The 26,083-nt window shown below is 43.2% G+C and overlaps 1 protein-coding gene across 1 annotated transcript in view; it reads right to left on the minus strand.

Annotated features, from left to right (window-relative positions):
- Positions 1-22,912, minus strand: part of LOC105036463 (cytochrome P450 93A3) — a 24,508-nt gene extending 1,596 nt beyond the window's left edge. Inside the window, exon 1 of the mRNA XM_073256810.1 lies at positions 21,847-22,912. Coding sequence (XP_073112911.1) covers positions 21,847-22,755 — 909 coding nt within the window. The 5' untranslated portion in view covers positions 22,756-22,912. The remainder of the gene's footprint in view (positions 1-21,846) is intronic.
- Positions 22,913-26,083: the final 3,171 nt, after the last annotated feature.

Raw genomic sequence — 26,083 nt, forward strand, 5'->3', positions numbered from 1 at the left:
TGATTTTTGTTGTAGATCCGTATCTCAATTTCGATTTTTAGATCTTCGACACTGACTGAGCTATGGAAGATGATGACTATTAGATTATGGATATACAACAGATGAAGATAGCTAGGCACGACCTATCGAGTTGGCCGCAGTTCCTACTTAACTTAATTTTGATTCACCTCGTCCTTGGACGATCTACCATAGCTCATATATGATCAACCAATCTCAGACGATCTATCACAGCTCATACATGGCCGACCAATCTTAGATGACCTACCACAGCTCATACATGGCCGATCAATCTCAGACGACCTATCATAGCTTATACACGACCGACCAATCTCAGCCAACTTGAGATCCAATATTTGCTTCACGGACTCTAGAATCTCAATTTCGGACGATCTATTAAAGCTTATCTGCGGCCGAGCTAAGCTCCTCACCAGATCCGTCTCCCCCTCAAATTGAAAAAATTCAGATAAAATAGAATTCCTCCATGATCGAGTCTCTCGTAAAAGAAAATTATCTTATTCGAATCAATATGTGTGATAAATTCGAAAATTATCAGGACTTCGACATAGATACAACTCCAACTCTTTCTCTATAAATAAAGACTTGAGGACTCTCCAGATATACAATCGACTTCTTGCTCTCTCTTCTCATTATTCTCCATCTCCTAACTTGAGCATTGGAGGATCTTCACCAGAGAATGCCACCCGATGAGAACTCCTTTGCATGTGATCGGATGAAGCTTCAGCGGCAGTTTCATCTATGCCACATCTATCTCGGTAGACGACCTCAGACGGAGAGATCAGGAGCAACACTTGGCGCTAGAGGAAGGGTCTCGACTAGTTTCGAGGTCCTATTTTAAGAGAAGAAAGCTCCCTACTAGACACTATGAGGACACGAAGGGGTGCATCACATGCGTCTCGCCACTCAAATGATATGCACAACCTAATGATATTCAGCAGGAAGCCATGGTACCTGAATCAGTTCAGGCACCGCCACCACCTCCTCAGTCTACACCAATGGTTGTAAACGATCAATTATTCAACAGGTGTAGGCCTGGAGCGCTGCGATATAATGTACGCAGTAGGCCGTTGTAGCTTAACCTACACCAAATCCCCCACCTCCCATTGAAACCAAGTTAGACCAGCGATCTAGCGGTCACCTCCTCATAGTTTGAGGCAAGGGCACATTCGACATAATTGACTTAAGGGCCTTGACTGAGGACAGCATACGTGCTCATCGACTCTACAATCAGGAAGAGACTCCCACAACTCAAAAGCTAGCATGGTAAGAGCTTTTAAGTCCTCATCTATCATTCTAGTTTCCTCTCTTTATAGGTCGACAAGTCTATGAGCATCTCAGACCGAGGCCGAGCTACCAAGCCAAAGATCGAGGTAAAAATCAAGACAAATCCGAGGTGAAGACCGAGGCTAATCTATCGAATCAAAAGATCGAGATGAAAATCAAGACTGATCCGAGATCAAGAAAGAGGCTGAGCTATCAAGTCCAAGGCACTCCATCAAGTCGAGAAGAAGATCAAAATTGAGGTTGAGCTATCAAGCCAAAAGCTAAGGTGAAGATCAAGATCGAGACCGATCTACCAAGCCAAAAGATCGAGATGAAAATCAAGACTGGTCTGAGGTGAAGAAAGAGGCTGAGCTATCAAGTACACGGCACTCCATCAAGTCGAGGAGAAGATCAAAATCGAGGTTGAGCTATCAAGCTAAAAGCTAAGATGAAGATCAAGATCGAGGTCGATCTACCAAGATAAAAATAGAGATGAAAATCAAAACTGATCCGAGGTGAAACAAGGGGCTGAGCTATCAAGCCCAATGTACTTCACCAAGCCGAGGTAAAGATCAAGATCGAAGGCTGAGCTTCCAAAAGATCGAGCTTCCAAAAAATTGAGCTCCTAAAGATTGACCATCCAAAAGACCGAGCTTCTAAAAGCTGAGTCCCCAAAGGCTGACCTCCAAAAGATCAAACTTTAAAAGTTGAGCTCTTAGAGATCGGACTCTCGAAGCCCAGCTTTTGAAGGGTGAAGTGAAAAAAATTTACTTGGGAAGGTTAACCAGAGGTAAAGTAACTAGAACAGGATAACATGACTTTAATCATCTATTACTTTCTTTATTATTATTCTGAAGCATGATCTAATATAGGAAATGGAGGGTCTAGCCAGAGCTAATTTGGTGAGTTTTTTTTTATTTTTTATATGCAAATCTGCAATCCGAATCTCCAATGCATGCTCCTCGTCCATGGACGAGCTGAGCAAAATGCATCTCCATATAGTTCTCCAAACACACGCTCCTCGATCATGACCAAGGATCGGAATGTGTTCTCCATGCGATTCTCCAAACATGTGCTCCTCGACCATAGTCGAGGATCGGAATGTGTTCTCCATGCGGTTCGCCATATGGTTCTCCAAACATGCACTCCTCGACTACAACCGAGGATCGAAACATGTTCTCCATACGGTTCTCCATACACGTGCTCGTCGACCACGGTCGAGGATCAGAACGTATTCTCCATATAGTTTTCCAAATACGCACTTCTCAACCACAGTCGAAGATCAAAATATATTCTCTATGTGGTTCTCTAAACACGCACTCCTCGATCACGATCAAAGATCGAAACATGTTCTCCATGCGATTCTCCAAATACGTGCTCTGCGATCACGGTCGAGGATCAGAACATGTTCTCCATGTGGTTCTCCAAACACGTGTTCTTCGATCATGATCGAGGATCGAAACATGTTCTCTATGTGGTTCTCCATCGTGTGTTCCTCGATCACGATCGAGGAGCGATACGCATCTCTGTGCGGATCTCCATCGTGCACTCCTCGACCTCGATCGAAGAGCAGTATGTGTCTCCATACGATTCTCCATTTGATTTCTATTATACGTTTCTCGATCACAGTCAAGGAGTGGTATGCATCTCCACTCAGTCTTCGTATGCTCCTCATCCTCAGACAGGTTGAGTGGGAGGTCGGTAAAAGCTAACATCAACCAACGAACATCCCCTGTCCTTGAACAAGCCGAAGTAGAGACCTTAAAATGCCGATTGACCGTGGTGCTCTTCCTCCTATTGCAAAATCTTGAATATCGACATCGGAGATCAGCAAAAGTCGATGTCTATCGCAAAACACTTCATTTTTGGATCAAGACAAAATAGATGATGATGCACCAAACTCCAAATGAAGCTTAATGTAACTACAGACAAAACCCTAAAATACCAAAGATGAAAATAAAAATTCGTTGAAGATCAAACTCAATTACAAAAAGATTGGTCCTCGGGTATATCTGAACCTAATTACAAAAAGAAGCAAGAAAAAGAAGTTCTAAGCTTTAGCTGGAGTAGGGGCACCTTGCTTAGAGGGAGCTCCTAACTCGAAAGTCTCGACTGCAGGCAAGGACTGGGGGGCAGAAGCGGCTCCTAACTCGAAAGTTTTTAGCTCTCTCTACCTCATCTCCATCTTCACTGTCCTTGTCGTCCGCATCCAGCAAGTTGAAGTCGATGTTCGAGAAAAGACGTCGGACCCTAGCCTTATGATCAGCAAGGCCCTGCACGTATGACTCCAAAGTAAACTTCAGCTTTATCCTGGTGAACTCTTCAAAAGACAGTATGCTTCCACAACGACAGCCTTTTCTTACTCAAGCTTCTTTTTCCATTGACTTGCGATCGACTGAAGCCCTTCAGTCAGTCGAACTTTAGCCTAACTCCGAGCTTGTGTGACCTCGGTCTCCATCAACTTCAACTTAGCCTTCAAGGACCAGACCTTCTCTTCGACCTTGGATCTATTCAAGGGGGAATTGATATAGGAGGGATTGACTTCAGCTGGCCCTTCAATCAAAGATCAAGAAAGCCGAAGACGAGCTTGATGCACTCATCTCAGGATATTTCTAAGTGAAGCAAAAAAAGAAAAGAGATCTACCAAAATTCGACGACTGAGCTGGCCAAAGGACAGGACTTCGAATTTGAAGATCGGAGTTTGGCTATAGCCGAGGACAATAGAGTTCGGCTACACCGAGGATGAATGCATCAATCGATGGCGATCACCATAGGTTCATTGAAAATCACCTAGAAATTACTTTTAGAGTTCGAAAAGAGGAAAGCAACAAAGTGGTGGAGGCCTCAGCAACAGCAATTGGCTATTTATAAGGAATAGGTCATACTCGATCTGATGACGATTCAGATTGCCATCGTGGATGAACACCATTTGATAGCTCACGATCGACCATCGTTGGCTTAACAAGGAAACTCAGATTCGATAATTCAAATAAACTGATTGAGACATCAGTGGCACAGATCTTCGACATTTGTCATTAATTGATTGGTCTGACAATTTAGCTATTTTGATACATATCCCAGATCGGCCTTGATCGAGCAAAATCTTCGAGAAATGCAAAGTGACAGAGTTCCCCCTTTGAATGGTAGAAGTAGTAAAAATGAAGTTACTGCGGCCTTATTTATAAAAGACCGAGGCGGCCCCGATCAACTATCGATTTATCTCCCCCTACTGATGCTCGACAAATGACAGCCTCTGATTGGTTAAGATGTGGCTCTCGCGGATCCGAAGAATCAACGGTCCAGATTTGAAGACGGCACATCTCAGGAAGTCGATCTTCGACACATGTCAACAGAGGACAGCTCGAAAAGATTAGGTTAGCCTCGACCTCAGATTGGTACTCTCTTCGATTGATCTATGGATAGCTCGACCTCGAGAGTGTTGGGTATCTATTGTAGATCTGTATCTCGATCTCAGCTTTTACATCCTAGGCACTAGCCGAGCTATGGAAGATGATGACTATTAGATCATGGATATACGACAGATGAAGATCGTCGGGCATGACCTACTGAGTTGGCTGTAATTCCTACTCAGTCAAATTCTGATTCACCTCATCCTCAGACAACTTACCATAGCTTATACACAGCCGACCAATCTCAGACGATCTATCATAGCTCATACACGGTCGATCAATCTCAGACGACTTACGATAGCTTATACACGGACGACCAATCTCAGCCAACTTGAAGTCCAACACCTACTTCACAGACTCTAGAACCTCCATTCCGGACGATCTATTATAGCTCATCTGTAGTCGAGCTAAGCTCCTCAGTAGATCCGTCTCTCCTTCAAATTTGGAAAGCCCAGATAGAATAGAATTTCTTTGTGATTGAGTCTCCCGTAAAAAAAAAAAAATTTTATCAGATCAATCTATGCGATAAATCTAAAAATTATCAGAACTTCGAGATGGATATTACTTTAACTCCTCTCCTATAAATAAAATCTCTGAAACCCTCCAAGGTATATAATCGACTCCTCGCTCTCTCTTCTCATTGTTTTTCATCTTCTAACTTGAGTATCGGAGGATCTTCACTGGAGAACGCCACCTGATAAGGACTTCTTTGCAGGTGATCGGGCGAAGCTCCAGTAGCAGTTTCATCTCGGCCACATCTACCTCGATGGATGATCTCAGACGGAGAGATTAGGAGCAATAGTTTTCAAATCTATCTTTTGAGGATTATAGACGGTGATATATCCTAAGATAAACTATCTATTGTGTCTTCAATAGAAGGTGATGAAGTGACTACCTAACCTTTGCCACTTGGTCTTTTACGATTGTGCTAGAGGAGATTCAGACTCTTCTACTGCAACATGACAAGCAGCTAGTTATATTGCTACTCCACTTCCTCCTCCACTCAATGAGATATGTAATCTCAATAAATTTTTAAATGTGTGAGCTATTATTCCCTAACAGCCAAAGCACATCCCCATGACCATTGCTTTCTGATAAATGATGCATGTTCCCATAGACAATAGGTATCCACCTTAATCAATAAAACTCTATTCCCTGAGACCCTTCAGGTAAAATAAATACTTACTTCGCATGCCTTCTCTTAAAGACCGATTCCATGCTGACTGAAATCCATCTCCCCACAGAGCCATGAGTTCTTTTGATTCCATTTCTGAACTCAATCCTCCACACAACATCCTCTGAGCTTCCACTCTTCGATCCTTTACTCCAATCTGCCACACTTCATGCTTAACTCCACTATTAAACTCTTTTTAAAAGCTCAAACCTCTTCTATTTACTTTCATTGGAGATCGATTTAGGCATCAAATATATGAGGATTTTCCTATCTTTAGTAGTTTTGCAAGATCTGGCTTAAGGGATCTACTGAAGACTTGGCAGTGACATCCAATTTGGAGGTCTCAATTGGTTGTCTTGCGATCTTCTCTCTCTCTCTCTCTCTCTCTCTCTCTCTCTCCTGACTCCAACTCATGCAGCCTGAACTAGCTCTTCTCCTCAATGGCAATAGATTGATGCTAAAGGATCCGACTTATATCTGAGGTCCTAAGCTTCTCTTTCTTCATCATCCGAGTATGACGAATAGGAAGATGGTGGCAACATCCCCTACCACTCTTCTGGAGATGCTTGTGGAACCTAGGGACCCCGATCAGGGTCATTAGGATCTTAATGTTCTAAAGGCATCGAGTACCCCAACTGTTACCTACGAGTAGTTCTAGCAACTCCTATAGTAGGTCCAAGCATGGACCATCATAATGCATGACCTGTAGCAATCAACTCATCAGCACGCTCTAGTGCCGAGCGACAACCCAACCATAGTGCGCCCTGATGTTCCGCCTCCCTCAAGGAGTTTAAGGCAGAGCAACCAATCCTGCTTCGCTAGCCTAGAAGAAGTCCCTCAAATCTCTTGATCTATCCATTAGAGCCTCGAGCGGGTTTCTCTTCATCGCTGCTCTTGTCCTCACCATAAGGATAGAAAGTAAGGTAAGGAGTGCGAACCCACTCTTTCTTCTTCTCCTTCATTCTCTTCTTCCTCGCAAAACTCATCTACAAGCAAATATTGGAGTTGCCAGCCTCGAAGAAGGTCCAGATAGTAGGATGAACTAGATCGAAAGATCTAGGAGGTGGATCGCTACCTCAAGATCCTTTGCCAGTATCAGTTGGCTTTGGGGGGAGAGCCCTTGTTCACAAATTGCCCTCCTTTCACAAAGCAGATCATAAGGGAGCCAATCCCTCGCTACTTTAGGACATCATTGATAGGGGTTTATGATGGCACCACCAACCCCTATGACCATTTGGAGAGCTTTAAGGCCCTTATGATGTTACAAGAGACCTCAAACACTCTGCTGTGCAAATCATTCCCTGCCACTCTTTAGGATGCTACTCAAGCCTAATATATCAGGCTCCAGTCAATCTCTCCATCTGCTCTTTTGAAGAGTTCAGTCATCAATTCACTGCTTAGTTTTAGGACAACAGGAAGAAAAGAAATGACATTGATGCCCTCTTCTCCATCAAGCATGAGGATGGAGAATCTCTTCGAAGCTACATGAGTCGCTTCAAAGTGGTTATTAAGAGTAATTTGGAATAGACTAGTGATGTACGAAGATTCAAACCCATTGTGACCCATCGGATCCATATCAGCTCCTTTGAAGTGGCCTAATCATTGCGATTTGCCCAACCTCTGATCGACAAGTATCTATCCCGACTCTTAGTCGGAGGCTAACCTGTCTGATCTCTCATCGACATATTCTTGATCCAAACTTTTGGACGGAAAAAGTTTCATCCAACCCCCGATCGGCACACCACACTCTCTAATCTCTCCTTGAAAATAGATTGATCGGGCTCAGATCCAAAAGGCAAGCACCAACCGGCCATAGCTGTCAATGCTATCTAGCCATAACTGTCAATGCTATATGGGCGTAACCACCTGATCCTGAGAATCTTCTAGGTATAACTGCTTGATTTTGAAAATCACAACTAAATAATCGCACTAGATTTGGCCAGCCTATCTACCAAAATAGTTGTACAACAGTTTTTTCTATAAATACTCAAGCTCCGAGGATCCAGATAAGTAACCCATCTCAGAGAGATAAAATTTTACTTCTCTGTTTACACATTCGGACTTGAGCATCGGAGGATCCTCGTTGGAGTACAATCCTCCGGTCCAGATTTTTTTTGCAGGTTGCTCCAGTGCTATATTTTTTGACTTTTCGATGTCAACCAGAGACAAGCCACAATAGATAGAGGAAGGGCCGAATCTCAGGTCCTGTAGAAAGAAATAGACAAGTCAGAAACTCTCAAAGATGGCTCCATACAAGACTTCCTCCCAATGAACCAACACCTCCACCTCACGATAGGTACAGATTGAAATAAATCACTCTACTCCTGCACCTCCGATGATGGTGGAGGTTCCTGTGCTGGTGAGCAACCTGCGATGGTGATCGTGGAGCAATTCAACCTACTTTTTCAGCAGATGCAACAATTAACATCTGTCATTCAGGCAGCGATCCAACCTCTGTCGGCATCACAACTGACGAATCAAACCCAATGACTGATGGTGGATCATATCCAAGAGCCAGGGAGATGGTGGTCTTCGAGTCCTTGGTCGGGGCATGATTCAACCCCCAACTGGCGATCTCCTCTGTGCTCTGAGGTGCACACCAACAGAGATATGGAAGTCGAGAGAAGACTTCAAGAAATGGATCAGAGGATCCAACAGATTTGCAACAACCCATCAGTCTCATCCGATGGGTTCAATTTTGAACCACCTTTCATGGCGAGCATCCTCTAGGAACCTATCTCACCAAACTTCAAGGTTCCTCAACTGAAGAGCTACGATGGGACCACAGACCTCATTGATCATGTCAACAACTTCTGAGCAGTCATGCTCCTTCAGAAAGCCTCTAACGCTATTCTATGCCGAGCCTTGCCCTTCATTTTAAAGAGGATGGCTCGACATTGGTACTTCAGTCGGAAGCTAACTTCTATTCACTTTTTTTGACAGCTGAACCAAGCCTTTGCTGTCCATTTCATCACCAGCTGGCGACAACAGAAACACTTGAACTACCTCTAAACCATCAAACAGAAGGAGGATGAGTCCATTCGATCTTACATAGCTTGGTTCAATAGGGCTATGTTGGAAGTTCGCAACCTAAATCACTCGATCGTGATGTCCGCCCTGAAGGATGGATTGTTGATGGACGACTTCAAAAAGTTGCTATTGAAGACCTTTCCCCAAGATTTTTCGATATTGAAAGACTCTTTGGTGGAAGAAACCATCTGAATAACCCCAACTATAGGGCATCAAGAGTAGAGTAGGGCTCGCTCGCCCAAGCAAAATAGTAGAAATCACCGTCGTTCAAGATCCCCACCAGAAAGAAGGCATATTTCATCGAGAAGAAATCATTCACCTCCGAGGTGAATGGGCGATCTCACTCCTTTAAATACTTCTAGGAGAAAAATCTTGATGGAGATATGAGCCGAGCTGTCTCTGCCTCCTAAGATGCGGACAAATCCGAAGCACTGTGATCTAGACAAGTATTGCCTCTATCATCGTGACCACGACCACGATACTGAAGATTGTTACCAGCTCAAGGAAAAAATTGAGTGTTTGATCCGAGAGGAGAGACTGGATTGATTCATCCGACGGCAAGGTCCTCTACGTCGATATCCTCCAAGAGCCAGACAGCAGCAGCGAAGACATCTCGTGCTTCAGCAGCGACAGCGCCAACCCCCTCAGCCTCAACCTCAGCTGGCACCAGCACAATCACGAGAGGAGGGGCAGGCAGTAGTAGAAGATCAACCCATGCAGGGTAAAATTTATATGATAACTAGGGGGTTGTCTAGGTCGGTGGAGCCACATGTGGTGAAGAGGCCTCGATTCGAGGAGCCAATGATCTTCACAGAATAAGATGCTCAAGGTGTGCAAATCTCGCATGATGATGCGGTGATTATTACTACTAATATAGCTGACTACAATGTACACCGCATTTTCATCGATAATAAAAGTTCTGTTGATATTTTGTACTTTGCTGCTTTCACTGCAATGAGGTTTGTTCTCGAACAGTTGAATAAGTTTAGTGTTCTAGTCCAAAGTTTCTTTAAAAGTTTGGTCATTCTGGAGGGGACAATCAGACTGCCCCTTACCGTGGGAATCAAACCCAGATAGACGACTGCTCATGTTGATTTTCTTGTGCTTAACCTACCGTCAACCTATAATGCAATACTTGGCCGATCAAGTTTAGGAGCACTAAAGGTGGTGGTGTCGAGCTACCACTTGACATGAAATTTCTGACGGAAGCTAGGGTGGGGCAAGTTCGAGGCAATCAGGCCATGACCCGATAGTATTTTGCTGCTAAGCTACAGGCGGAGGAATAGTCAGTGGTGTCCCAATTTGAACTCCTAATAGGTTTGGACATTTGCGATGATCTGGTCGGGAAGCATGCTCGACCGTCTGAGGATCCAGTGGAGATCCGACCCCCTGAGGAAAAATAATCTCCATTAAACTGTGAAAATTGGATCATCCATAGATCAGAAAATCAAAGCTCGGCTAACTACTTTTTTACAGAAAAATATTGACTTGTTTGCTTGGACGACAACGGATATGCCTGACATTGATCCAAAGGTGATGACTCATCACTTAGGAGTGGATTCGACCTTCCATCCTATAAAGCACAAGAAGAGAAGCTTTGTCCCAGAGTGTCAGAAGGCAATTGCTGAGGAGGTGGACAAGCTGGTCAAGGCCAACTTCATCCGAGAAGCGATGTATCCTGATTGGCTCATTAATGTGGTGCTAGTCAAGAAGGCAAATGAAAAATGACGCATATGCATCGACTTCACTGATCTGAATAAAGTCTGCCCCAAAGATAGCTATCCTCTCTCTCGAATAGATCAATTGGTGGATGCTACTTCTGGGCATGAGCTCCTCACTTTTATGGATGCCTTCTCCAATTATAACCAAATCCGAATAGCACCTGAGGATAAGAAGAAAATGATCTTTATTACTGACTCTGAGTTCTATTGTTATAGGATAATGCCTTTTGGGATAAAGAATATCAGAACAACATATCAATGACTGATGAATAAGATATTCAAAGATCAAATTGATCATAATATGGAGGTCTATGTGAATGATATGTTGGTAAAAAATTGAGCCACCCTAGATCATATAGCCGACCTCCAAGAAACTTCAACATTCTACACCAATTTCAAATGTGGTTGAACCCCACAAAGTGTGCCTTCGAAGTTAGCTCCGAAAAGTTCATCGAATTTAGGATCTCTCGATGAGGAATCGAAATGAATCCGAAGAAGATTAAAATGATTCTGAAGATGTCCCATCAAAAAATGTAAAGAAAGTCCAGTGCCTCATCGAAAGGATTGCCTCACTCAATCATTTTGTCTTCAGATTGATTGAGAGATGTTTGTCTTTTTTTCAAATCTTCAAGTAGCCGAGGGACTTTCAATGGACGATTGAGTGTCAGAAAGTATTTAAGGAATTGAAGCAATACCTTAGATCGGCATCCTTGCTTACCAAGCTCCAACTTAGAGAAGAATTATTACTCTATCTTACCGTGTCTCCATCAGCAATTAGTTTGGTTCTTATCCGAAAAGAAGGACGAATCCAAAAATTAGTGTATTACTCAAGTAAGGTTCTTCAGGATGCTGAGATCAGGTACACAAAGTTGAAAAAAATAATATTTACTCAGATCGTCATGGCAAAGAAGCTCCGATCCTACTTTCAAGCCCATACAATAGTGCTGCTCATGGATCAGTCAATCAAGGCAGTCCTCCACTATTCGAACATGTCAGGATGTGTTGCGAAATGGGCCTTGTAATTCTCTGAGTTCGACGTTAAGTTCAACCCAAGGCCTTCAATCAAAGCTCAAGTCTTGGCAGACTTCATCCTTGAGTGCACCATCCCCGATAAGAAGGACTCAGGGGTTGCAGAGAGCAGCTCAATGACGTTAGAGGAATAAATAAATATGAATCTTGATTCTGAAGATCAGTGGATTCTTCATATGGATAGATTTTTCAATTCATCAGGATCAAGAGCCGGGGTCATCTTAATTGGGTCGGAAGGTGATGTGGTGGAGTATGTTCTGCGGTTTGAATTTTCAACCACCAACAATGAGGCAAAATATGAGGCTTTAATCATCGGACTTAAACTGGCAAAGAATATGGAGCCAAACACTTGAAGGTCTTCAGTGATTCTCAACTGGTGATGGGGTAAGTTAAGGCAAATATGAAGCTCGAGAAGAGAACATGAAGAGGTACCTCGAAAAGATAAAAGAACTTGCTACATCTTTTTTGACCTTTGATATCCGATAGGTACCTCAGACACAAAACACACGGACAGATGCACTGTCAAAGCTAGCAGCTTCTCTACCACCCGAAGTCCAAAAAGAAACTTACGTCGAGGTATTAGAGAACTCAAGTCTGGAAGAATCTCTTGCTGTTCAGCAGATTGGAGAAGAGCCTTGTTGGATTAACCCCTTGCTAAAGTACCTCAAATCAGATGAATAACCACCTGACAGTCGAAAAGCTCAAAAAATTCACATGCAGGCTGACCACTATGTGCTTCATGATGATAAGTTGTACGAGCGGTCCTTCTCTCTCCCACTTCTGAGGTATCTGCGATCGTTCGAAGCAAATTATGCGCTAAGAGAGGTCCATGAGGGTATTTACAGAAATTATTTAGGCATAAAGACTTTTTCTTACAAAATTCTCCGGTAAGGCTATTATGGACCCTCGATGTAAAAAGATGCCTTCGATTTTATCAGAAGGTGTGATCGATCAGTGGTGCCCCTTACTTCTATTGTCGCTCCATGGCCTTTCACTCAGTGAAAAATGGACATTCTGGATCCCTTTCCTCAAGCCTCGGGTCATTGCAAATTCCTCCTGATGGCTATTGATTATTTCACAAAATGGGTGAAGGCTGAGCCCCTAGCCCGAATAACAGAGGCTAGAGTGAAAGACTTTATCTAAAAATCCATTATTTGCCGTTATGGTCTCCCGACGGTGCTGGTAACTGACAATGACAGGCAATTCAATGGCTCACGGCTTCGAGAATTCTGTGAAGATCTTGAAATTGAACAATGCTTCACCTCAGTCAGTCTCCCTCAGGCAAATAAAGAAGCCGAAGTAATGAACAGAACTCTCTTGCAAGATTTGAAAGCTAGACTTAATCGGACTGGAGGGTCCTAGATGGATGAGCTGTATCATATGTTATGGGCGTACTAAATGATTTAGAGAATTTCAACTGGAGAAACTCCATTCAATCTCGCATTCGGAACCGAGGCAGTTAGACCAGTTGAGATCGGGCTTCATTCCTTCAAAGTTAAGGAGTATAATGAGGATACCAACTCTGAATGGTTGCGAATCAATCTTGATCTGATTGAGGAGAATAGGGAATAAGCTGCTGTGCGAATGGCATCATACCAGCAAAGGATGGTCAAGTACTATAATTTTCAAGTCAAGTCCAAAAAGTTTCGAGTTGATGATCTGGTGCTACGGTGCTCCGAAGTCTCACAACCTACAGAGCGAGGAAACCTATCACCTAATTGGAAAGGCCTTTATTAGGTAGATGAGATAGTATGCCTCGAAATTTATAAACTGAAACAGCTTGATGGAACTTTCCTCCAAAGATCATGGAACTCGACTAATCTCTGCATATATTATCAATGATATTGTAATTTTACTGAAGTATATGCATGAATGAACACTCCAATTTGTCAACAGTAGTCTTTTCATGCATAAGTGCGAGTTATATCTAAACTCGGCCTTTGATCGATCTCGAGATATTAAAAATCTTTGATCGACTTATATTTGAAACTCGATCTTTGATCGGTCTCGAGATGTTAAAAGCCTCAAATCGATTTATATCTAAACTCGATCTTTGATCGGCTTCGAGATATTAAAAATCTTTGATTGATTTATATTTGAAACTTGATCTTTGATCGGCCTCGAGATGTTATAAGCTTTTGATCGGCTTATATTTGAAACTCGATCTTTGATCGACCTCGAGATATTAAAAATCTCAGATCGACTTATATCTAAACTCGATCTTTGATCAGCCTCAAGATATTAAAAATTTTTGATCAACTTATATTTAGAACTCGACTTTTGATCAGCCTCAAGATATTAAAAGCCTTAGATCGATTTATATTTAAACTCGATCTTTAATCGACCTCGAGATATTAAAATTTTTTGATCGGTTTATATTTGAAACTCGATGTTTGATCGGCCTTGAGATGTTAAAAATCTTTGATCAACTTATATTTATAACTCGACCTTTGATCAGTCTTGAGATATTAAAAGCTTCAGATTGGCTTATATCTAAACTCGACCTTTGATCGGTCTCGAGATATTAAAAGTCTTTGATCGACTTATATTTGAAACTCGACCCTTGATTGGCCTCGAGATGTTAAAAAGCTCAGATCGATTTATATCTAAACTCGACCCTTGATCGACCTCGAGATATTAAAAATCTTTGATCAACTTATATTTGGAACTCGACCTTTGATCAATCTCGAGATGTTAAAAATTTTTGATTGGCTTATATTTGAAACTCGACCTTTGATCGGTCTCGAGATGTTAAAAGTCTTAGATCAGCTTATATTTGAACTCGGCTTTCGATCGGCCTCAAGGTGTTAAAATCTTTACATTTTATGGCGACCTTGTGCAGTCAGAATGATTTAGAAAATGACAACATAAAAAATAAAAAATAATGATATAATAAAAATACATACATGAAAACATAGTTGGAAAAGTAACTTTTATTCCAACAGGAAACATTTGTAAGTCTGGTCAGCTCTATCTGACATTAAAGATGAAAAAAAAAACAAAATGAAGAAAAGAAAAAGCTATTCGGCTGGTGGGGCATCGTCAGTTGGTTGCACATCTTTGACACGCCGCACTCTTTGAAAAATCATGAATTCAAGAAATATGTAAATACTCGCTCACTTTCACGTAGCTATATCAAAGCATCTTCCATGTCCATCTCGAGGTCGGATAGCTCGGACAGATCAAGTTGTGGGTACAAAATTCGAAGTGTATTTCGACAGAAGCTATAGCTGAAATGATGCCTAACAGTAAATGTCATATGAATCATCGATTGAGAACTATCCATCAGCTACTCATGGGATCGAGAAGAAAAAGCTCCTTCTCCTCCTATCGGGATCGGCCTTCTGGTTCTTGCTCTCCCAACCAAGATCTTTTATCATGGGAGACTGAAAGAAGCTCTTTCGAGCCAACATCGACAATGGGAGCAATCACTTAGATACCTTACTATTGTACATCTTTAGGAGCGATGACGATCTTTTTGCCATCCAACGCCCTTTGCAGCTTCGAAATTTTCTCTCTGGCATCATGGAGTTTGTCTTGAAGTTGCAACATCCGCACAGACCTCGCCCATCCAAATTTTCTACACTTGATCAGGGACTCCAAAGCACAGATTTCTTCATGAGTAGAGTCAAACTGACGACGATATACTATCAATTTTGCTGCTATGGCCAAGGACTTTATTTTCGCTACATCAGATACCTTCTGCATCTCTTCCACCAATTGTACCTTCTTGACACTGTGTGCCACAACTCCTCGCCGAACTTTCTGTTGAAGTCTATTAACTTCTTTCTCGGCCTCGTCAAATTTCTTCTAAGCTTTTTGAAATCTCTATTCCCGATCGATGGTCTTTTCTTCAAAAAATTTAAGTTTCTCCTCTAGACTCTTAATATGAGCTTTGATATTAACCGCCGTCATCGAAGGAGGAAAAGTGACCAGTAAAGGAGCAGTAGCTATCGGGCTGATGATGTAAGCATCATCTACCGACTATACAAACAATTGAAAGTGATAAATTCAAAAAGTTTGTAATTTTATTTAATTAAATAAATTTTTTTTATAGAAATAAAAAAAAGAGAGAAAGAGGCAAAAAGTACGAGCATTCAATCTTCAACCTTTTCTTGGGGAGTTGTATCTGAAGGAGGTTTGGAGAGACCTGCATCAGCAGTTGAAGAGGAAGGCGGCTCAACAACATTCTCCTTCTCGTAGATGGAAAGCTTGGAGGCAATGTAAACTTTCTCGTCATCTTCATCTTCATCTTCATAGTCCAGAAAGGCGAGATCAAGCTCCAGATACTCCTCCTTTATCGACTTTCGACAGTCAACCCAACCTTCTTTGTGAGCCTGATAAAAAATCTTTTCGCTGAAGGTCACATGGTTGTTACGGTAGTCTTTAGATACCTTAAATACCTCCACCGCTTGAGCCATCTCCTCAGCAAAGACAGGTGATGCCTTGAATTCTTCGACTGAAGAATGCTTGGCATCTTGAATGCACTCCTCGATCCTTCTCTCTGCCTCTTTCTCCCTCTCCAGGATGAGGGCAAGATCGGCCTCCACCTATCCAATGGACCCCTCGAGGTTTTGGCATCAGCTTTTAGTTCTTTAATTTTCACTCGAGCTATCTGGATTTCCATCTCGACTTTCTTCTCAGTCTCTCATACTTGTGCCTCTCTGATCGAGCGATCCGACAAATTAACAAGAATATAGAGTAGCTGCATCTCAAATCGACTAAGTTATAGAAAATTTAAAAGGGAGGAAGGGTGACAGGATAAATGCTGTACCTGATGAGCCATAGTTAAAAATAGTTTTTTCAAACTAAAAATACTCATCCTGTCCATCTGCTCCAACTCTACTAGAATTATGGAATTCTCAACAACTTCCTGGACGGCCTTCCAGTCTTGAAAAATAAACCCTCCAGAATGTTGTTGAGAAGATTCTCATCATCGTCAGTCTCCTTAGAAGACTCGATCCGAGTAGAGGTCTTGGAAGGTTGAGGCTGTTTGATGATTTCTTCTCGTGAGTCGGCGGTCAAGGTCAGAATAAGTGCAGATGTAGTCAAAATTGCTCTGACCTCGAAAGAAACTGTTTGGTCGATGGTAGCAGGCTCTTGACTGAGCTCAACAGATTTTGACTTTTTCTTCCTCTCGGTTCCGACGGCTTGGGTCTTCCGCTTCTGCGGAAGAGACGCCTTCAATTTTGCAATATCCTTTGTCGAGGATTTCATTTCTATAATTATTCAACAAACATCAAATTAGAAATATATATATATATATATATATATATATATATATATATATATATATATATATATATATATATATATATATATATAAAGAAAAGAGAAGAAGGAAAAAAGCATGAACGATCCTACTCACTCCTGGGGTCGCTAGAGGAGTGCCCAGTCGAGAAAAGGGATTCACCAGATAAAAGCTCATCCGTGAGGAGTATTGTGATCTAGGAGATCCCAAAGCCCTTTCTTTTCCTCAGTACTCAACTCTACAGGCTTCAAGGATGAAGCTTCAATCCGACTCCAGTCCAGAAGCCCCCAATCGTCCATCAAAGCATAAGAAACAAAAAAAAAATGACTCTTTCATTCATGAATAGATGAAGGTATACTAGAGATCAGAGGAGAGACACCCCTCTGAGAGGAAACATACAGTCAGTCAGCATATGGGTATTTCTTTAATGTGAAGAGGACTCGAAAAAGAAAAATTGAAGGTCGGACTCCCGTTTGAGAGTAAAGTACAAAAAATTCTATGATGTATCTCAAAGAGTTTGGAGACACAACACAGAAAGCAATCCCATAGAACCTAAAAAGCTCAAAGATGAAGAAAAAAATAAAAAATCTAAGGCCTGTCCGAAGATTTTTCTCATATACCGCTAATCGACTTGGAGGTCGACTGTAGACGCGAGCATTGGAATCAGGAAGTTCAAGACGAAACTCCTCTGAAATGAAGTATTGGATTTGGAGCAACTCCAAGTCACCCAAGGTCAGCTCAGTTTGGATCTCTTCAGATCCAACTGAAGAGTTGGTTTTAGACCTAAGGTTTTTCAGACCCTTCACTTTCTTTCGCATGGGACCCTCACTCCCAGAGTTTTCGGAACCCACCATGGTAACAAAAACCTAAAGAAAAGTGAAAGGAAGAAAAAATCAAGAAGATAAGAGGGACTTACCTTCGAGTAAAAAATCAAAAGGAAGTAACTATCTTCTGAGTGCTCTTCGCACAGTGAAGAAAAAAGAAAATCTGTCTATAAGAGCTTTGGACCAAGAAAAATGGTAAAGAGAGAAAAAATTTTACCAAAATCAACAGAAGAGAGAAATAAAACAAAGGAAGCCACCCTTTTAAATAGAAGAATGCACATCTCTCAGAGGATGCCAAGTCAGTACGAATTTCTAAAACGGACCATGCATCAAGCCTTCATTAGCTCAAGCTGGCTAATGATCTTCACATTCAATGCACTCAGCAGAGAAGAGTGGTGTCCGTACAGATATCAAAAATTTCTTAATTAGTTTGGCAACTTTTTTACCTAAAAAATTGCTTGCAGATATTTGGTTTAAAAAGAGTTCTTCACCTCTCCGTCCATTCAAAAATATCAAGATAAATACTCCCATAGCCCAATCAGAGCTCGAACTAGGGAGTAGAGGGGTATCTGTTAGGAGTAATTTGGAATGGATCAGTGATGTACGAAGATTCAAGCCCATTATGATCCATCGAATCTATATCAGCTCTTTTCAAGCGGCTTAATCATTGCAGTTTGCCCGACCTCTAATCGACTAGTATCTGTCCCGACCCCTAATCGGAGGTTATTCTGTTCGATTTCTCATTAACATGTTCTTGATTCGAACCCTTGGATGGAAAAAGTTTGGTCCAACCCTTGGTCAGCATGCCATACTCTCTGATCTCTCTTCAAAAATAGATTAATCAGACTCAGATCCAAAAGGCAAGCGCTAACTGGCTATAGCTGTCAATGCTATCAAGCCATAGTTGTCAATGCTATCTGAGAATAACCACCTGATCCTGAGAATCTTCTAGATATAACCATCTGATTTTGAGAATCACAACTAAACAACCACACTAAATTTAGCCAGCCTGTCTACCAAAAATGATTACATAGCCATTTTCTCTATAAATGCTCAAGCCCCGAGGATCTAGATAAATAACCCATCTCAGAGGGCTAAAACTCTGCTTCTCTATTTACGCGTTCTGACTTGAGCATTGAAGGATTCTCGTCAGAGCACAATTCTCTAGCCCAAACTTTTTTGCAGGTTGCTCTAGCACCGTACTTCTCGACTTTCCGACGTCAACCAGAGACAAGCCGCAACAGTGGTCATATTGGAAGTCCGTGACTTGGACCACTTGGTTGTAATGTCAACCTTTAGAAGGGGTCGAAGATGAACAGCTTCTACTTCTCACTCTTGGATCGACACTCCACTAGATATTGAAATGCCACTCGGATCGACACCATCGAAATATCCAACCATCGCACCGAAAAGCCTGCACACCATGATATCCTCTTGAAAAAAAGAAGGCAAGCGTATGTCCTTCATAAAAATGCGTATCTAATTATCTACCTAAGTTGTAGCCTCTCAAGGAACATTTATGATGGCGTATGACGTTAGGGCTCACTTCATCTAGTATGTTAGTCGAAGCATGCCTTGGTGTGGCCACGTCCCAAAGACTCCTGCTAGCATCAATCTCGAAGAGTCAACCTGAAGGTTCAGCATCCATCCTGAACGCCAATGCTACGGTGAATGCAAGGACACTCTATTTTTTTCATTCGAGCTAATAAAGGTACCTCGGTCTAAAAAATATGGGGCAACTGATACATCTTAAGATAGACTATCCACCATAGTACTGATGATCCAATAGCAGTCCAACCCATGTCTTCGATAGAAGGTGATGGAGTGACTACCTAGCCTTTGCCATCTGATCTTTTGTGATTATGCTAGAGGAGCTCCAGACTCTTCTATCCACAAGACGACAAGCAACCAATGATCTCGCTATTCCACTTCCTCCTTCACTTAATGAAATCTGTACTCTCAACAAACTCTGAAATGTGTGAGTCGTTATTTTCTAATAGTCAAAGCATATCCTCACGACCACTGCTCTCTGACAAATGGCATGCATTTCTATAAACGACAGGTATCCATCTTCTTTTGTAAAACTCTACTCTTCAGGATCCTTCAGATAAATTGAATACTTACTTCACATGCCTTCCCTCAAAAATTGAATTCATGCAAATGAGAATATATCTCCCCATGGAGCCCTGAGTTCTTTAGACTCCATTTTTGGACTCAATCCTCCATACAACATCCTCCGAGCTTCCACTCTTCGCTTCTTCACTCCAATCTATCATACTTCAAACTCGACTCCATCACTAAATTTTGTCTAAAAGCCCATACTTCTTTTGTTTGCTCCCGCAAGAGATTGACTTAGGTATCAGAGGATTCACCATTGAGGAATCCTCCAAGCATGAGGACTTTTTTATCTTTGGTGGTTTTGCAGGATCCGACTTGAGAGATCTACTGAAAATTTGACACAAACATTCAACCCGAAGGTCTTGATTGGCTATTTTGCGATCTCTTCTATCTCTTCCGACTTCAGCTCAGCGATCAAAGCCAACTCAACTCTCCGATGGTAACAGATAATATCTATTATTACAAGATATTGGAGAATATTGATATCTTTAATTACTTTTAATGTACATATGTTTTTTGAGAAGCCAACAATACTGATGATAAAATGGCTTTTTTCGTTTTGGAACATTTGAGATCAATACTGATGTTCCCATTTAATTTTTGAATATTTTATTTTTTGATTCTCAGAATATATTTATTTATATTTAATTTAATATAATACATCTATTTTATCAGAAAAAATTTAATCATAGATCGTGATGAAAAAGTATTTGAGAAATTCTTTGTGTACCACCCGCGATGTAAAAAATCTGACGTGGAGCGCACTGCTTCATCCTATTGGATCACGTAACTACCACTTTTTAATGCGTATTTAATATCCACAATTTTATTTTTTCATTTAAAATTTTGAATGATGAAAATATTTTTTTTTTAAAATTATGACATCTCTTTACAAAAATTATGATACTCATTCACAAAATTATGACATCTCTTCATAAAAATTATTAAATTTTTCATAAAAATTATGAAATTTTTCATAAAAATTATGACATCTTATGAAAAAAATTATGACATCCTGTGTAGAAAATAATGATTTCATGCAGAATGTCATAATATCAGTATAGAATATCATAATTTTTTTTAAAAAATATTATAATTTTTATGAAAAAAAATTATAATTTTTAAAAAAAATATCATAATTTTTAAAAATATTTTCATCATTTAAAATTTTAAATAAAAAAATAAAAATAAAAATATTAAATATATATTAAAAAATAATAACTATATGATCTAATAAAATAAAATGACACGCTCCATGATAGATTTCCTATCCCGCGGGCGGTGCATGAAGAATTCCTAAAAAGTATTTTTGTGCTTGATTCTCCTAACTAAAATCCGGTGCACTCGCAGACAGCCGTGCCCTTCTCTCTTCCGCGTGCCATGAACCAAACGACCTCATGAATCGTTTGAGGACGAAGTAGGTCAGGACCGACGAAATAAAGACAGACGATTATGGAGAAGAGGACAGGATCGGTGATAACTCAAAAGGCCCGCCCAGTGGCCCACCGATGAAGAAAAGAAAAGACAGATGATTAATGAGAAGACGACAGGAGCAAGAAGGGCCGAGTGACACTCAAAACGCTCGCCCACCGGTGAAAAAAAGGGTTGACTATTAATGAGAAGAGGACAGGATCAGACAGGGGTCAGGTGCCAGCTCAAAGGCTCGCCACCGTGGAGGAACAGGGGTGGAAAGCTAAAAGGGCCGCCCCAGCGGAGGGACACTCAAGACGCTCGCCCACCGGTGAAAAAAAGGGGTGACTATTAATGAGAAGAGGACAGGATCAGACAGGGGTCAGGTGCCAGCTCAAAGGCTCGCCACCGTGGAGGAACAGGGGTGGAAAGCTAAAAGGGCCGCCCCAGCGGTCGGGGATCCGGAGAACCACCCCGAAAGAGCCACACAGTGATCCCCAAATAACACCGGGATTAGGTTGTTTACTCCATTTCCAACCTAGGCATAAAAGATCATAACAAGATAGGACGATAAGATATACCAAAAAAAGCGATTTACCAGAACAAAGCCCTTGATGTTCTCTCTTGTTAGCTTCATTTCAGCATTCTCGTCCTCGGACACGTCGAGCATGATATCAAGCAAGTCCCTGACACCAGCATCTCCCTCGCCACTCTCTTTTCTTCTCTTCCTAATCTCTTCTTTCTCCTTGATGATCCTCTCCATGAACGCATCAAACCTTTCATGGACCGTGTTGATCCTTTTGTTCAGCCCTTGCAAGTCCAAGTTGCGGAAAATCCCGATGTAGTCACTGAGGTTGAACACTCCAACGAGCTCGGCCACTTGCTTCACCAACTTCCTCGCCTCCTCCGTGACGGAAGTCGTCGAGCTGGCCGTCATTCTAGTGATCACGTTGTTGGTCAACTTGATCAGCTCCCAGCTCAAGTCTACGGGGTTGCCGGCTGTAGACTTGTCCAACAAGGTCCGCAAGAGGGCATGGAGCTCCGTACGCCGGAGCGGGGAGAGTTGGTCGATGGTCCGGCCGCCGAGGAGCTCCGACATGCAGAGCCTCTTCATGAACCTCCAGTAGGGGCCGTAGGGGGCGAAGGCGAAGCCAGCGGAGTCGTAGGCGAAGCGGCGGACGGCCGTGTACTGGGGGCGGTTGGCGAAAGCGAGGTCGTGGGTCTTGAGGAGCTCCCGCACGGTGTCGGGCGACGAGGCCACGATGGCGGGGGTGGAGCCGAGGAGGAGGTGGATGAGAGGGCCGTAGCGGCTCGTCAGCTTGTGGAAAGACTGGTGGAGTGGAGGGCGGAGGAGGTGGAGGTGGCCGATGATGGGGATGGGCGTTGGGCCGGGCGGGAGGTGTGGCGTGGGATGCTTGGCCTTGAAGAAGATGGTTTTGATGAGGAGGACCAAAGCGAGGGAGATCAAGAAGGATAGGGTGGAGGAGGCGAGGGTGCTTCCTTCCATGGCTGGTGGAAATGTGGAAGATGGCTCGGTTGAGAGGAACAGGCGTACAAATTGCACGGGTTGGTTGGTAGGAGCAGCGGTGGGAGGACAGAAGGCATGTGGTACTAAATAAGGCCGCGTCCCAGCTCCGGCAAGTGACGGACCGGTGTCCCCGAGGAGAAATTATTGGATGCACCAGGCCCAAGTGAACCAGGGCAAATCCCGGAGCATATGCGCGTGGAGAGCGCGCAATCGGGAATCGGTGAAATACAAGGGGTAGCGTGGCGTGTTATCCATCGTGGGATTTGCGCGGTCCAATTGCACCGGGCGCATGCAATACGGGGGCCCGTTTTGGAGGTCCATCGCGGGACTCAAAATGTAGACTATTGTTTCCATAAATCGCATAGATTAGGAAAGCCATGTGGTACTAAATAAGCCCACGTCCCAGCTGCAGCACGGGACTGATCAGTGTCCCCTTTTCCGAGGTCACCACGTGACTCAAAATGTACACCTTTTTTTTTTTTTCCCCATAATTCGGATAGATCAGGTTATTCTAATACAGAGAAATCCATGGAAGCCTGAAAAAAAATATTATTATCATCATCATGATAAATAAATTATAATATATTTTTTTTGAAGTCTGAACTAATTACAGATTCTCCCATTTAATATTTTTAAAACATACATCCTATCGTCTAACTTCTGTCGTATGCATGACAGATAACCTCTTATTAATATCTTTTTATTAAATAAATTGATATTCTTTCTAACATCATCATTTTCTAATCTATTAAAATTTTAAAATATTTTATATTTTAATTGTTGGTGCAAAAATCTATTTGCGCCGGAGAAGTTGGAGTTGGGGAAGCCGCGGTCACCGCTGGGACCTGCAAAGGAAGTCTAAACCGGAGGTGGGATTGCTCCGACAAGACCCTCCAACGCTCAAGTCAGTTCTCTGCCTCAACAAGAATGGAGTGCTCGAACGGAGAATTTAACAGAGTTTTGGGATAAGAAATGAGCTTATAGAATAACGTATTTGGATCCCCTTTTTATAGGTGGAGGAGGCAACGGATTGATGGCGACATTTGTAACCGTCTGGTAGTGGGCCGCCCATGGTCAGGGGAAATTTATTGCGAAGGATAGTGGAGTAGACCTGTGGCTATTGCTATGGCCTGCCACGTAGAGCCTGTTGCAGGTAGTGGAGCGGCGTCCGTTGCCGCTAGTTGTCAGGGAGTAGTGGAGTCGCGCAGCACCTGCCGCAGGGAGCGGAGTAGAATCGTGGCCGTTGACACAGCCTGTCAGAGAGTAATGGGTCCGCCGCAGGGAGTGATGGAGCCGTGCGGAATCCGCTACAGGAAGTGGAACAGGATCATGGTTGTTATTGTGACCTGCCAGGGGGTGCGGATCTGTCGGTTGAAGCTCGGCAGCGGTCGGAGTCCGGCCTCTGTAGAGGTCCGGGCGGAGTCCTCCTTGCGGTTGGGGTCGTGGGTGGAGCCCGGCTTCCGTGGGAGTCCGGACGGAACCCTCTCGGAGCTGAAGTTGCGGGCGGAACCCGGCTCCTGTAGGAGTCCGGGCGGAGTCCCCTGCAATCAAAATCAGATGCGGAGTCCGGCTCCAGTAGGAGTCCGGACGAGGTCTGTTTGGAGTCGAGGATGAAGCCCGGCTCTCGTAGGAGTCCGGGTGGAGTCTCCCTGCAATCAAAGTTAAAGGTGAAGTCCGGCTCCCGTAGGAGTCCGGACGGGGCTTACCAGCAGTTGACGCTGAGGACGGAGCCCGGCTCCCGTAGGAGTCCGGGCGGAGTCCACTTGAGGTCGAAGTTGTCGGCAGAGTCCGGCTCCCGTAGGAGTCCGGACGAAGTCTGTCTGCAGCCGTTGGAGTCGAGGACGAAGCTCGGCTCCCGTAGGAGTCCGGGCGAAGTCTTCCTGCAATCAAAGTTAAAGGCGAAGTCCGGCTCCCGTCGGAGTCCGGACAAAGCTTACCAGCAGTTGACGTTGAGGACGGAGCCCGGCTCCCGTGGGAGTCCGGGCGAAGTCTTCCTGCAATCAAGGTTAAAGGCGAAGTCCGGCTCCCGTCGGAGTCCGGACAAGGCTTACCAGCAGTTGACGTTGAGGACGGAGCCCGGCTTCCGTGGGAGTCCGGGCGGAGTCTGCTTGCTGCTGAAGTTATCGGCGGAGTCCGGCTCCCGTAGGAGTCCGGACGAAGTCTGTCTGCAGCCGTTGGAGTCGAGGACGAAGCTCGGCTCCCGTAGGAGTCCGGGCGAAGTCTTCCTGCAATCAAGGTTAAAGACGAAGTCCGGCTCCCGTCGGAGTCCGGACAAGGCTTACCAGCAGTTGACGTTGAGGACGGAGCCCGGCTCCCGTGGGAGTCCGGGCGAAGTCTTCCTGCAATCAAGGTTAAAGGCGAAGTCCGGCTTCCGTCGGAGTCCGGACAGGGCTTACCAGCAGTTGACGTTGAGGACGGAGCCCGGCTCCCGTGGGAGTCCGGGCGGAGTCTGCTTGCTGCTGAAGTTATCGGCGGAGTCCGGCTCCCGTAGGAGTTCGGACGCAGTCTGTCTTGCAGTCGTTGGAGTCGTCGGCGGGGCCCGGCTCCCGTAGGAGTCCGGGCGGAGCTGTCTTGTAGCTGAAGTTGTTGGTCGTCGAGGATGAAGCCCGGCTCCCGTGGGAGTCCGGGCGGAGACTTCTTTTGAGGTTGGCCTTGTTGGTGGAGCCGTTGATTCTGTGGAGGACTTCGGCTGGGGGTATTTTATACCCAACATTAATAATTTTATATTTTTTTAATTTTTAATTTTTAATTTTTAATTTTTAATTTTTAATTTTTATATTTGATAAAAAAATATATTTTTAAAATATTAGATAGAATCATGTAATTATCTCAAATTTTAAAAAAAATTTGAATAATTTATTATTATTATTATTATTATTATTATTGAATGATTTGGGTTAGACTGTTGACTCCAACTACGCACCAAAGTTCTCACGAGCCTCCCTGGTACCCTATTCTGCCCTCGCAAGGCCAAGTCGCGGAGGCTCCCAGTCCAGTCGTTAACATTAGACACTCCATACAATAAAAAATTATAGAATTTCTCATGATAACGAATACAGAAAAAATGAAAAAGAATACCACATTGTGGGGACTTGATAAGCCTGCTCGACGGATGGGTAGGTTGGGCCCGGCCAAACGTATTACTGAGATTACATAATATATAAAATATATATAAATATTAAATATTTGAAAGGGGTTGGTAAGGCTCATGAATGTACATTTATGGTTGTTCATAAGAAGTTATGGTGCATGGATGGGAGCTATTAATATTTTTGTCACAAAATTGAATTCCTAAGGCATAAGCATA

The sequence above is a fragment of the Elaeis guineensis genome, chromosome 4, assembly GCF_000442705.2.
Source record: "Elaeis guineensis isolate ETL-2024a chromosome 4, EG11, whole genome shotgun sequence".
NCBI classification, from domain to species: domain Eukaryota; kingdom Viridiplantae; phylum Streptophyta; class Magnoliopsida; order Arecales; family Arecaceae; genus Elaeis; species Elaeis guineensis.